Source organism: Plodia interpunctella, chromosome 8 (genome assembly GCF_027563975.2).
Source record: "Plodia interpunctella isolate USDA-ARS_2022_Savannah chromosome 8, ilPloInte3.2, whole genome shotgun sequence".
In the NCBI taxonomy this organism is placed as follows: Eukaryota; Metazoa; Arthropoda; class Insecta; order Lepidoptera; family Pyralidae; genus Plodia; species Plodia interpunctella.
In genome coordinates, this window is record NC_071301.1 from 3,065,111 (window position 1) to 3,079,464 (window position 14,354).

General features: G+C 33.9%; 2 protein-coding genes across 4 annotated transcripts; one reads left to right on the forward strand and one right to left on the reverse strand.

Moving 5' to 3' along the window:
• Positions 1-626: 626 nt before the first annotated feature.
• LOC128671974 (MORN repeat-containing protein 5-like) lies at positions 627-7,309 on the reverse strand. 3 transcript variants are annotated; one of them, XM_053748832.2, is made up of 8 exons: positions 5,752-5,955; positions 5,283-5,338; positions 4,785-4,865; positions 4,126-4,250; positions 3,709-3,895; positions 2,605-2,772; positions 2,153-2,375; positions 628-1,253 (listed from the first exon to the last, which is right to left on the reverse strand). In XM_053748832.2, the coding sequence occupies exons 2-8, from the start codon at positions 5,333-5,335 to the stop codon at positions 1,197-1,199; spliced, it is 894 nt and encodes a 297-aa protein (XP_053604807.1). In that variant the 5' UTR covers positions 5,336-5,338; positions 5,752-5,955; the 3' UTR covers positions 628-1,196. The 3 variants fall into 3 exon arrangements, with proteins under 3 accessions (XP_053604806.1, XP_053604805.1, XP_053604807.1); XM_053748831.2 differs by lacking the exon at positions 5,752-5,955 and adding an exon at positions 7,196-7,309 and having other exon boundaries at positions 627-2,375; XM_053748830.2 differs by having other exon boundaries at positions 627-2,375.
• Positions 6,419-10,846, forward strand: LOC128671973 (uncharacterized protein). Its single transcript, XM_053748829.1, has 7 exons — positions 6,419-6,919; positions 7,216-7,360; positions 7,861-8,008; positions 8,401-8,615; positions 9,187-9,411; positions 9,682-10,029; positions 10,166-10,846. Exons 1-7 carry the CDS (start codon positions 6,729-6,731, stop codon positions 10,703-10,705), a joined length of 1,812 nt encoding a protein of 603 aa, XP_053604804.1. The 5' UTR covers positions 6,419-6,728; the 3' UTR covers positions 10,706-10,846.
• The last annotated feature ends 3,508 nt before the right edge of the window (positions 10,847-14,354 follow it).

Genomic DNA, 14,354 nt, shown 5'->3' on the forward strand with positions numbered 1-14,354 from the left:
CTAGTACGGCCACGTCATTCGTAATTTGTCTAATTACTTAGGAAACAAGTAATAATACCCGTTACCTATTCATAAAAATTTGGTAGAATCTTGTTATCACTGAGACATATATCACGGGTACAAGATAACATTATTTTATATATACTTGATTTCAATTTACGCATGGAAAACTTGAGAACATTAACAAAAAGCTATATGCAGAGAATAATCATTTCGGACTAATGGTTCTCATTTTTGCTTTTGCTTACCCTGGGAAGCCGACAGGATATGTAAGTACTAATGTTCTACAAACATGCAAAGTACCAGATTTGTAAATATTGCTAGCAAGCAAAGTCAATTCAGCTTAGGTTTAAATCCATGTTTTGTAGCCACAGTCTCATGCGTGACGGTTGGCACACAGCTTTGCATTCATTACGGAAGATAATTGTGCAAAAACAGCTTAGGGCGTCGAGGACCAGTCCCTATAGCTGCTGGGAAAGTCCTAAAATAATAAATTTATATTCCTGTATTTTTATAATTTTTGATGAATTTCATTTACATTTTTAACTTTACTGTTTTTAAACATTCGTCCTTGTTGTCCAGCAGTGAAGATATATATATATATATATAAGATATATATATATACGCTGATAAATGAATAAATAAGAGGACTGTCTCATCGGTACGTCGTGCGAAGTGTTGCTGCTTTTATGAAAGCCCTACATTGTCGCTGAACTCAAGATGCCGAAAACTGCCTATTTTGTAGGAGTTGGAGAGTTAGAGTTGCATTTATACCAATAAAAAACCAGGAAAGATGAATCCGTCAAAGTTTGGCGAACTGGTCCGCGATAGTGTGGAGCCGGAATTACATTGGTTTGAAATTAATGCACTACAGTGCGGTGGCATATAATACTGCATTGAATCGTCGACAGAGCGTAGCGCGACGATGCCGACGAAACAGTGAGGCTGCACTAAGATGGACATGCTTACAAGCCGAAAAATCGATAAAAGAAAGAAAATTTTATTTGTTATAATTTAATGGAATCTAATATTTAATAATAGTTTTAATAATTAAGTTGATTAAACATTTAACTAAAATCAAGGTAAACTACTTAATATTAAACTAGAAATAAATTTATTGAAGAGGGATATCTTCCACCTTAAACTAATTGAGTTAACCAATTGAGAAAAGAAATTTTCTGCCTCCCGAATGTGAGTTAGCCAGGTTTGAAGAAGACAGCTATAGCCCCAATGTCGCAAAAGTTCCACTTTACCTGAAGATAAAAGATCTTTAAATTTTGCTCATTATAGTTGAAAAAAAATGTCCATTGTCATCGTTTAAAATAGTTTTATTTTCGATTAAATCAAGTTCAATCTTTACTCAAAATAAATTGCTGATTCGGCGAACAAGCTGTGTGAAATAGTAAATTAAGAAACCCTGTTAAAAGTATAAAGAAATATGAGTACGACCTTACTGCCTTCAACATAGAAGTGTCATGTCTGCAAATGAAAACAAAAAAATATAAATATATTAGGTAGGAGTACTTTTTAAAGATTGCTAAAATAGGCAGATATCCCTTATCAATATTTCACCACAATAACAATTGACAATTCAAGATTCTATAATAGAGACTAAATTGTTGTATTAAAACTTTAAAACTATAAATAACTTATAAATACTTAGTATAAACAGAAGTCCAGTAATTAAAAAAAATATAAAAAAACATTTACATTTAAACATACTAATGTATATGAAAATATTATTGAAAGATCAGTGCAAAAATTATGAAAATGCTATAAGAATTTCTTGTAAAGGTTTAACAAATATTCTAACCAAACAATTCAAGTAAAGAAGTTACAGGAACGATACAAATAAGTATATTTAAAACCAGTTTAAATAAGTACGTGTAAAATAATCATAAGATTATTTTGAAAAATTAGAAAAAGCGAAACTCAGTAAGTACTCGTAATCCAAAAGACTCAAAAGTCAAATCCGAAATAACTCCAAATAAATCTATAGTAAAATTAAATTAGGTACTTACCTAATAAAAAAAGCTTAAATAAATAAATCTTCTTTGAATAACGTGGACAAAGTAGTCCTAGATCGAGAGAGAGTTGCCGACGACTTGTAGCGTTGTGATTGTAGCCACTTGTTGTAGTCGAACATGCTCACCGTGCGGCTCGAACGCTCGATGTCTGGCGGCACGAAGGCCAGCTGCGACGACATGAACAGGTGTCTCGTGCCCACAGACATGCACGCGGGGAGAGGCATCTTCTCCAGCTCCTCTTCAGGCTCGACCCAATCCTCGTAGAGGTCTGGACGTGGACCCATTTCTTTGCACGGGTTCATGCGACAGTTGTCCACCATCCATTTTCGTTCTCGCTCATACGGTGACCTGTGTACGATCATGTTGAAGTTGAGTTTCCACGCGACCACAATGCGGAATAGGAATTAAAAAATATACCTTTATAAGAATACTGTCTTAATTGTAGACACATGAAAGTATGACACTGATAATTTTAAAAAAAATGTGTTGATATCATCGATGCTGTTGCCTCTTTTAAAGCACAACATAATAAAAATATAGTGTATATATATATAGTTTGAAATAGAACAGTACGTACCTCAAAATGGCAGTGATATCATCGTATCTGTAGACCATTTTAGTCTCTGCGTTGAAGAAGCCATCGCCGCAGTCATAGTACCCGGGCGGAATTTCCTTGGGAGGCTGCTCAGCCGTCTGGTACGACTCGTCGGCTGGATTCAAGCCTTCATCGTATTCTATTGTGTATCTACGACATTTAATATTATCACCGTTTTTTTTTTTTTAAATAAAAATATTCATTCTCTGCATTTAGGCTTTCATAACAACTCGAATTAATATAATTACGTGGATGTTTTTTATTAATAATTCGTTCAGTATTTTAATAAATATTGACAGACTAATTAATTTTAGGGCACACAAAAAAAAAGCTGATGATTTGAGTCTTGGCAAGAATTTATTAATTTACCAGCTGCGTCCTGAATTTAAAAATATACTTTCCCTGTTATACATAAAAAGAACTTTCAGTCAATGGCAATAAATAGTTTTTACTTAAAATACTTAAAGCTATTTTTTTAAATTAATAACGAGGTTTATCTATGACACCTGCTGGTAATTATGACGCCCATTTTTCTTCCATCAATTAAGTTCATCAAGAGTCTTAGTTCATGTATAACCAATGTGCATATAAACTGAAGAAACTTACGAAATTCCGTAGCAAGTAGTACCTATAGCAAGTAAACCCTTTTTTTTTACTAAATATAATACACGAAAAAATATATACATCGGGTATATTCACATAAACACAAGCATAAAATTTTCCATGTCAAATGAAAAGTTTAAAAAATAGTTTCTCTGGAGATCATCACAAACGTTGAGCTGCCTACACAACACATACCTCGGATTTTAATCTCATTTCGCATTCGAAATGTTCGGACTCCTGGCAATTAGTTTACTTTTGGGCACGTGTTTTAATTACCCTCGTAATGTTGATTGTGGCTCTTTGATAATGGAAACAATAACAACCTTTTGACCTTTGCGAATAAAATCCTAGAAGTTATACTTTTCTGGCATATAAGTACCTAGGTAGGTAGGACGAAATATATATTTTAATACAATTTTCAGAATCCAAAAGCCATTATTAAATTAGAGCAGAAAAAAGAGTCCTACGAAAGAAAATACTTACCTTCTATCAGGCATCTTGCAGTACTCGAAATCACCGTCAGTGTAATACAAGCCGTCAGCAAATATGAGTGAGCGTTCCATCATGACCCCGTTACTAAACTTGGTCTTCAAGACTTCTCCACCAGGATACTGCAGCTCCCCTTCTCCATCGAACATCCCGTCATTGAATTCTCCTTCATATATAACACCTGGAATTTTGTTTTAATCTTCGACATTATGTCAGTCTTTCGGCGACTTGAAAATATCTGACACCAGTTTCATTACAAATTCATACAAAAAAAGAGTTAACCAAAAGCCTTGACAGCTGATCACAGCATTTTCGTGGCACATTCTAAGGGGATAGAAGTCGGGCAGGCGTCCGGTCTTAAAATCAACCGAAGCCGAAAATTCAAATTTTAAATCCCAAACTTTGACTTACCATTAGGAAACGTGTAAGTCCCTTTCCCGCTCATTCCAAGAACGTCCCAGTTGCCCACATACTGTGATCCTGTCGGGAACTTCTTGACACCACGCTGTACTTTTGGGATGTCCACTGATATTGACCTTTACAGATAAAAAAAAAATTTAGTCCGATAGTTTACTAGATGACTTACTGTAAGTAAATTTTATAGAGAAAAGACTGCGGTGAAGTATGTTGCGCCGCTTATTCTTCACCTGCGATTTAGAAGTCGGCAGTAGACTTAGCATAAAGTAAATTTGTAACGTCAATAAGTGATATATATCATCCTAAATTGAAGAAGGAATTTTTAATTTGCTAAGCTCTGTAGCAGTGTAGTTCGCACGCTCGACCTATCTTACTTGCATTAGCGGCAACTGTTGCAGTGGCCGCAGTTACGGGATGGGCACAGACCATTTTTAAATGGTCTGTTGGGATGGGTAAACAGAAAATTATTACCTATCTCTAGCAGGTAAGAAGTAGCACGGAGCACCATGCTTTGAGTAGGCGGGACGTTAATCTATAAACATGACTTTCAAAGCTCTTTTGTCTTACGCCGACGGAAAGTTCAGTCGAGAAACGCGTGTGACATGTGTAACATACAATTTGAAAGATACTCATAAAATAAAAAATAAACTAACTTGCATTCTTCTTTATGAGCCTCTGAGAACTTTCTCATGAGTGCTTCATATTGAGAACATCTTCTGTTTCTGCCTCCCTCTCTGTAAGAAAATGAAATAACATGAGAACCATTCACCATCATAAAATTGAAAGCTGTTATTCAAAATTTTGGCATTTACTTATAGGTAAACGTCTTCAAGTTTTCACGTTTTCAAATTTTATGCTACTTAATAAATTTCTCTCAAAAAGCTGCAAACTACTACCATTTGCGAAGAAATGCTGTCCCATCATGCTTTATCATGCAGTTATTAGATTATAAGGCCGATGCACATCGACTGACGTGCGCGTACATTTTTTGTGTGGAACTATAATTTATAAAACACGCGTCCAAGCAGCCAGCCACAATTCCTTACAAGAAATGCGCAGGCGCTCGCGTAACGCAGTCAGTTTGCACCGGCGTTTATCACCGACACATACGCGGGTAGAATGTAGAGGGCGGCAAAGGATGGAATACTTACTCTGTTGAGCTACTTTTCTGTATTAATTGTGGTTGTATATTCAACGCTTGCATATTCTGAAAATAAAAATCAGTTACAGTAACATTTAGTACTCACTCAATAAGTATACCTATGTTAAGTATAACGCACAGCCGTGACTATAATGGACGCTTGAAGCTGACATAGTAAATAGGTTTCCTCAGGGAATTTAGTGGTGCAAAGAATTTTCGAAATTCCCACGGGTCCTCGTTCCCGTAGGAATTTCCGAAAATAGGTACGGTACCTATACCTACTCGCGTATAGTTTGTGAGTAGGTATAAGGTACCTAGTTCATAAGTAGAAGATTCCTTTCATAAATCCTACCACTACCTAGGTAAGTACTTTGAATAATATAATCACATTTCTTAACAATCTTATTGTTTGAAATTTCTAAAAGACTTAAAGAATTTTTATAAATAATACAGTTTCATTCCCCTAACTACCTATTTACCTTAGCAGTTGAGTGACTTATGAAAACTTTCAGTTCGCCTAGATAAATTCAGTAAAAACGTCGATTGTTACTTTTATTTATAATGATTAAACTTAAAGTTATAACAAGAAAAATATCATGATATAAAAATATCGTGAAATACTGAAATATCGTTTATGTTTTAACAAAGTTGTCATTTGCACGTCAGTATTAAAGCTATCTAGATTTATTACAAAAATTTTACTTCGAAACACATTTACTTAGAAAATAAATTTGACAAAGTTTTCTATCAACTAGAATCCATCAATAATCTTTCGTTAAGGATTTATACGAACGTTATGGCAATATTACTGTATAATTTTAACGTTCTTTAGATTTACTATTACGTTAAATTTTGTTACCTTTGCCTCTCATATCGTCATTTAAAAAAATATCTCTTGACATTTTATTCTGATATTACCATTATAAAAAAAAAACTTCTACTTTCTAGAAGTTATTATTTTTGATGTCATTTAATCCACATTCACATAAAAAAAACAGATGAATAATAAGTTTTATTGATTAGCTTCTCACATGCTTAGCACTTAACAACTATTTCTGTAGAGTTGAGTATTTTTGGCCTATTTTTGATTTGATTATCTTAGAAATAATTTTAGTTTATATATGTAAACACTGCACAGAAACTGTCAGGCATGTCAAGCAATAATGAAAAAAAAAAACAAGAACAGCATGGTGGACGAATGTACCTGTCTTTTTCTCTGTAATCTTCATAATAGATCGATACAGTCTGTTTTTCTGTTGCTAACAATGTTGTTACTTGAAGTTCCTTTCTAATTAGCATTAAATTTATTATAAATATTGTGCTGGCGTTTCGCGGGAAATGTGCTTTCAATTAAGATTTTTTCCTGCTTACTTTCCACATAGCATACGACTGTGAATAACTAAATGAAATATCTCGTGAAAAAAGTGTAATAAGATATAAGATATTATGTTTTAAAATGAAGTGTCACTACGAAGTATTGTGTTTAACCAAAGAGGCGACTCCCTCTGAGATAAAAAAGGCGTACCGAAAATTGGCCTTGCAATGGCATCCGGACAAAAATTTGGATAACCTGCAGGAGGCTAAAGAACAATTTCAGCTAGTACAGAACGCGTATGAAGTCCTTTCAGATCCGCAGGAGAGAGCTTGGTATGTACACATTTCGTAAAAGGTTTACATCTTATATTAGTAATTTATTGAAAATCTAACACTACATAATATTCCTTTTTCACATGAAGTTTTACTTACATTACCATATTTAGAGTTCTGTGCAGATATTGGTCAGAGTGTCGGAAAGGGTGTGCAAATATATGCACACTACCCTAACCCAGATATTCTATATTATTGATATTAGAGAGCAGGACTATTCTAAAATTTTTGTAAAAATAAACAATTTTATTTTTAAAATATATACATGATATTTACATGTTAAAATACTTATCTAGGTATGACAACCATAGAGAGCAATTGTTGAGAGGTGCTGGCAGCTCTTACAATGATGACAGTCTTGATGTTTATCCATACTTCAGTCCTTCCTGCTACAAGGGCTTTGGTGATGATTCCCAAGGCTTCTACGGAGTATACACTGAAGTAAGTATATGGAAAACATTCAAATTAATCATTTTATCTTCTGTCTCTATATCTAAATAAATAATGTCTATAACTTATGTATTTATCTATAGAAATAGGGCCTCACCCACATGGCAATTCTGGGATAAATAGTACCCTATGTGCTATTCCAGGATATAATCTGTTTTTATACAAAACATCCTAACTCACATCCAAACTCAATATTAATGGAGTTGTTTAATGGCTATTGCCAAAAAATGGCCTAAGTCACTCTTCACCATTGAAATATCTTCACACAAAACCTCACTTTAATGAATTGCTCCATTTGGAAAGTACCTTCGTAGAACAGACACACTTTCTCATTTTTTTTAATTTATGGTATCAATGGACATTGAATATATTATTTTAATTTATCATTTTTATATATAATACTGAATACTGATAAAACTGTTAAGTTCATTTTTCAGAAAGCAGTTACTCTATCACCTAATTATTATGAAATTAATATTTTTTATGTACAGGTATTCTCTAAACTGGCAGCAGAAGAGACAGATTTTCTCGATGATCCTGAGGATGTCTCTAAAATACCTAAATTTGGCAACTCCACTACTCCTTATGAAGATGTGCATGAATTCTATGCTTACTGGATGTCTTTCTCTACAAATAAAAGTAAGTCTGCCTTGTTCTGAATATTCTTTAATCTATATTGTTCCCTTTACTGTAGTCTGGTTCAGCCCTCAAATAAACACATAGCCTTTTCAGCTGATAGACAACTATACCATTCCCAAAAAGGGCTAATGACAAGAAGTCAGTCAGTTGTAAAATCACAGTTCTTCAAAATTTTGTAGGTTTATTTTTATAATTTTTTTATGCTGATCCAGGGCTAACAGTTACAGCATTACAACCTTGAAGAATTGAGAAGAACTGACCATGCAAAGATATATTAATGTACTCTATCAAGCCTCAGTTTCTGTATTTTGATGATATATATCTGGTCCTATACATGCCAAGAGGTTCCTTATTGATATTGTTATAGTACAGTTTTTACAATATTCTTTCAGGTTATGTCTGGTTAGATCAGTATGAAATTCAGCAGGGCGACAACCGTAGAGTCATCAAATTGATGGAGAAAGAGAATAACAAGTTACGGCAGAAGGCACGCAAGGAGCGCAATGAAGAGATCAGGAGACTTGTGAGCTTCGTTCGTAGGAAGGATAAGAGAGTCATTGAGCATACCAAGTTGTTGCAGGAAAAAGCTGAAGAGAATAAGAAAAAGGTAATTATTCTCTCTTAGGGCACATGTCCATACAATGTCATACATTTTTCACAAATGTAACCCCTTTTTTTAATATAAAGTATTTGTTGCGCCCCGGAGCCTTCGCTCACGTGGGAATTTTGGAATAAAAAGTACCCATTCCAAGTTATATCCTACCCATGTACCAAATTTCATAACAATTCATCCACTCGATTTTGCCTAACATACACACATACATCCTCACGAACTTTCGCCATTATAATATTAGTAGGATTAAAAAAATAGCTCCTATTTTGTAAATATTACTTGTATAGAATTATACGGCGTTGACGCCCAAATGCATGCATATACTTATTTATAGAGCGCGAGATTTCCCTAGAGGATCCCTGGGTTTGTGAAGAAAACTTTTATTATGAATATTATTATTGCGACTAAGCTATTATATTACAAAGGCGCAAGTAGTTTGGTTTTGAATAGAGCAATGTGCATCATATGAAACTTACAACTTAGAAAACTTCATCAAAATATACATTTAAACATATATTTAAAAAAGAAAAATAACTTTTTATTTTGTTTTTTTCCTATTTTTTAGTCAGAGCAAATAAGGAGGGAGAGGATCCTCCAAAGACAAAAAGAGATAGAAGAGGCGAAGAAAAAAGAAGGGGAGAGCTCATTTCTTCAGAGTGAAGATTACCAAAAGAAACTTAGCGAAATTGAATCTTTGCTTGCCGAAGAGTTTGGTATATCATCTGATGACGACACTATTAGTGAAGGCGGTATGGAAAGTAGTAATGAGGAGAGTTCTAAGACTGAAGAGGTAGAAAATGTTATCATGATTATTTTTTCGTATATGTACTATAAACTGATCATAATTTTCTCAGTTACAATTATTTCTGAATGACGTTTGAAAGTAATAAAATACATTGATTTATTACTAAGTTCCCTACACAATTATTGAAATTTTCACTGTCACCTTTTAATTTTATGGCTCCATCTGTGTTTATTTTTTAATTTATGCTTCAGTGTGTGTTGAATTTTTTCACGAGTCTTTTATACCAAGATGACAAATGACATTGATATATTTCAGGCAAGTGAAGCATCAAAAGTGACACCAAAATCGTCAACAACAAAATCAAAACAGTCCATTAAGAATTTGTATTGTACAGCATGTAGCAAACTGTTCAAAAATGTGAAGTCCTTTGAGAACCATGAGAATAGCAAGAAACACAAAGAGAATGTTGCCAACATGACACTGGATGATGGTATTGCAATATCCGACCAAGATGAAAAAGATGAAGTGATTGAAGAGTCTAATGATTGTGGTAAAGTTAATGGAGAAACAGAGGATGATAAAGACCCTGTAGGAAATTCAACATCTGAAATTGAGGACAATGATATCAGGGAAACACTTAGTGACGACTCTGACAAAATACAGGTAACTAACAGTTTTCTTGCCTTGAGTATTAAAAATAACATGTGTAATTTTGTTTTTGTCAAAATCTTTTTTCTAAAAAATATATTATAATTAATTCAATTATAGTTTTTACAATGTTATATTATTTCCATTTCAGGCCCTCCCAAAAAGTCATAAGAAGAAGAAGAACAAAAAGAAATCATTTATACCAATGGCTGAAAGTGAGGGTAATGACAGTCACGATGAGATGAGCTTCAATGAAATTGAAGGCCCATCCCGCAGTAGGAAAGCTAAGAAATTCAACATGCTCAAAAGTCAAATACAAGCGAAAAAGGAAGCAAATCTTAAAAAAGGATCTCAATCTCAAACCTCCACCGAGAATTTGTATGAAGTCTCAAGTACAACACCCACTGATGACGCATTAGGGGACACAGCGTTGCCCAAAGATAGACCAGCTTTGCCGAAAATGCAGAGAAATATTAAGCCCAAAAAAATGGTGGACAGAAAACCCATGAGAACCAAAACAAGTGAGACAGAAGACTCTAGTACTGCTCTGAATCTTCGATGTGCAGTTTGTCAGTCAGATTTTTCATCAAAAAATAAGCTGTTTGACCATTTAAAGTCGACGGGACACTCAGTGCCTCTGCCTCAGACTAGTTGCTCACATTCTAAGAAAAACAAACGGGCTAATAGATAAATGTGCAATGAATTTAGATAGGATGAAGTATAATTAATCAGCGAAAATCATTTCGATTTTCTTTAAATCTCTACAAGTTGTAAAGTTACTTTATCATTATTAAATTATTATGATCACTGTCATTAAAACTATGCCTAATAACTTTTACTTTTATTTAAATACTTGCTATTTCCTCTGAGTGTATTTCACGAGGAAAGCAAATATTTTTATGTACTTATACATCTATATACATATATATATAAGTACATAAACATATTTTATCTAAACAAACCTTGTAAGTGGACTTCCTGCGTTTATTGTCCATTGCTGAACTTCAATTCAATACAGCCACAGGCCTTATACCACCCACCACCAAACACCAATACACCAGCAGAGAAAAACACCAATATTTTTTAACATATTTTATTAATATTAAAAATGAGAATGTACAACATTTCATAATAATTTCAGGTTACTTTTAACAAGATAAAACATTCAATAGAAGTTTAAATATTTACAACCAGGATTCCTTACAAAATGTGGCAGTATATTTACATAAGGAAAGGGCCCAGTCAAGATAACTGCAGCAAATAGTCCTTGGGAAAAGTAAGAGATTGCTTGTTGATATGTTACTTTAGTTATAGTGTGAAGAGATTGATAAATGACAAATTCTCTAATAAAAATATCACTTATCTGAACAATATGTATAGGTAATCTAGATGAAACATTTCTTTATCATTATTCCATTTTCTGTAAAGCCATGTCAAATGTCATGCCAAATTTACGGCTAAACCGATTTTGATGAAATTTGGTATGCATGTAGTTAAAGATGTCTGTTCAAATACAGGCTGTTTTCAAAAATCCACCCCAAATGACTAATGGGGGTGAAATTTTATTTGAAAATGTCTTCCACGTTTGCAGAGAAATTCACGGGGACGAAGCTGCGAGGAAAAGCTAGGGTTCATATCTATATTTAAACTAGTCTGTCCCAGATTTGGGTTTTGGGTTTCCCAGATTTGGGTATTTGCTTGGGTAAAACCATAAGACCTTCCTTGGGAATCACTATTGTTAATCACTTGGTGAAAACTGTACAAAAACCCTTCCGGTACTTCCAGAGTTTATCATTCATGCAGACAGACTTGACAGAGGGACTTCTTCATATATGTATTATACCTATATATGAGGAAAGATTCTTATTTTTGTTTGTAATAAATAAAATCAAATATTACTGGACCAATTTTGAAGAATTTGGCACAGACAAAACCCTCAGAAGTAACATAGGCTACATTTTTTATTATGGTTTTACCTTAGTGAAACTAGGACAGGCCACTAGTAATATATAAGAATATTTCATGACCTCAGTATTTTCTATACTCACTACCAAGACATGGATAATTTGTCCTATAGTGAATGGTGCATACCCTTTCTCACATCTAAAGAGATAGCAATAATCCATGGTATAAAAATGCATCTCCCTCTAGTTTGTCATGAAAAGCTTGCAAAGCTTTTCATGACAAACTAGTAACCTAAACAAATTAAGTACATAACTATTCGAATTCAGGAATGTCTGAATAACTATAACCAGGATATTGCTTATATGCACAATATGCTATTCTTATGTGGTAAGCCCCAGGCAAAAACATGATTGCGCCCAACACTATTATTGGCCATAACCGGTCAGAGTATTTGGTATCTATATGTCCAGTAACTATTAGACTACCAGCTATAAGTAACACAGTTCCAATGAAAAACAAGAAGGAAGCAAGGCTTATTGCTTTCCAAGGGATCTTTGGAGGTGGTTCCTCAAACTGAGCATCGGAGAAACCGCTGTCATCACTGGATACAAGGCGATAACCTTCTCGTTGCCTTCCGAAACGAAACCTCGACATTTTTACGTATTTTATACGTTCTGAAAAAGCAAAAAAAAAACAAGTATCTGTTGAAATTAAAATTGAACTAACAACTGAAATGTTAGTAGGCCTTATAACTAAAATAAAACCATCGGCTACCTTTTTGTTAATTATAATAGCTATCTTAGATGGATTTTCAGCTATAATAATAACAGTGTAAACAAAACAAAATTGAAAAGCAGTTTTGTGATTTCTTTAGTCAGCTGTCAAGTGTTAACTTGACGAGTGTCAATGTCAGGAATATCTCGCTTTTCTTGGCTCAGCAATCGACATTTATTCTGCCAGTGTAAATTGATACAGTCACCAGCACATCAACTTACTCAAATTTACTAAATTTACTTTTAGTGATGATTCTACACTCCGTTTTCCCTTACGAATCCTAGTATGTATCTTCAGAGTACTTATTTTTGAAGTTTGTTGAAGATAGATCAAACTTATTAAGCATTCTAAAGTAAGACATTTATTTACTTGGAAAGTAATTTCTTATGTAAACATAGATAATAAAAAAAAACGGACTTTACATAGCCTGTCGCGCTACGTAAGTATAACGCGTTAGTATAATAATGGCGATAACCTTTACTTTTACTTCAATCCCCTAGGAAACTAATTAAAAATATTAACACATGCCATTTACCTTTTATGTTTTGAAGGATTGTCATGGCACAAGTTCGTTATAACTTGTACACAAATTCATCAATTGGATGTTAACGAATTTCACATAATTTTGTTAATTTCACCGAATTGTATATAATTTTATTAATTTGATCAGTCTCTTTCCATCTGAAACAAATAGTAGTCTATATATAATCAAAATCATTCAAGTCCTTGCATTTTTTTTTCTGAATGAGTTAAGTAGGATTTATATCGATATAAAGCATTATGGAGTTTTCACATGCTTTAATACTTATGTAGTATATTAATACCAGCGGCCGTTCCCGGCTTCGCTCGCGTTGTCATTTAGGAGTAAGTATAAAAAATAGATAACATCATATTCCATTAAATACATATAATCATCAATCCGGCCAGGTACCGCTTGAAAATCGGTCAAGATAAACCATACGAAAGACCCTTTACTTTCAAAAATACGAATATCTCTTTTCAGGCGAAATGCAAGTGAGTTTTTTAAATTTAATTCTTTCTTAGTTAAGAGCCCATGTTTTCATAGACAGTTCACTAGCTGTTATGACTTGTGATAACTATCGTAATTGCCTATGTAATACCGAATATCCAAATCTTAAAATCGAGTTATGAATTATGAAATTTCGTACTACTAAATATTATGTATGTTCGTTCATACATAATAAATATAGGTATACCTAGTGTAGCCTTCTTCCCGGCAAACTACTCTTCCCGTAGAAAATTCACGCGGGCAAAGCCGCAGAGAGAAACAAGTTTTACAATGCCCAAGTGACTGCCCACTTGCGTCATACCAAAATAGGTAGGTGATGTTGTACTGCAGTTTTAACCAAAATCCTTGACCCAATGCGTCGATCTGCAGTGAATATATAAAGCAAAGGAAGTCCGGAAAAGAACGCCCGGCCCGCAAAAGTGTTAGGTATTGTAAACTAGCGGCCCGTCCCGGCTTCGCTCGGGTAAAACCGTACTAAATTATACACATAAAGATTTGGAGGTCATGAGCAAACTAAAACCAATTTTAATTATTTATTCTACGTCGAGTAAACAAATAGGAATTAACTAGTTAGCAAAGGATAAGGACAACAGAATATCGCTTGACTAATATACTCAACTCATAAGAAATT

Excerpts from the sequence above, each read along its gene's own strand:
- LOC128671974 (XM_053748831.2), bottom strand. The coding sequence starts at position 5,335 with ATGCAAGCGTTGAATATACAACCACAATTAATACAGAAAAGTAGCTCA. Across the intron at positions 4,251-4,784 it reads GCTCATAAAGAAGAATGCAA|GTCAATATCAGTGGACATCC; the intron begins GTTAGTTTATTT and ends TTATCTGTAAAG. Across the intron at positions 2,376-2,604 it reads GATATCACTGCCATTTTGAG|GTCACCGTATGAGCGAGAAC; the intron begins GTACGTACTGTT and ends GATCGTACACAG.
- LOC128671973 (XM_053748829.1), top strand. The coding sequence starts at position 6,729 with ATGAAGTGTCACTACGAAGTATTGTGTTTAACCAAAGAGGCGACTCCC. Across the intron at positions 8,009-8,400 it reads GTCTTTCTCTACAAATAAAA|GTTATGTCTGGTTAGATCAG; the intron begins GTAAGTCTGCCT and ends ATATTCTTTCAG. Across the intron at positions 9,412-9,681 it reads AGAGTTCTAAGACTGAAGAG|GCAAGTGAAGCATCAAAAGT; the intron begins GTAGAAAATGTT and ends GATATATTTCAG.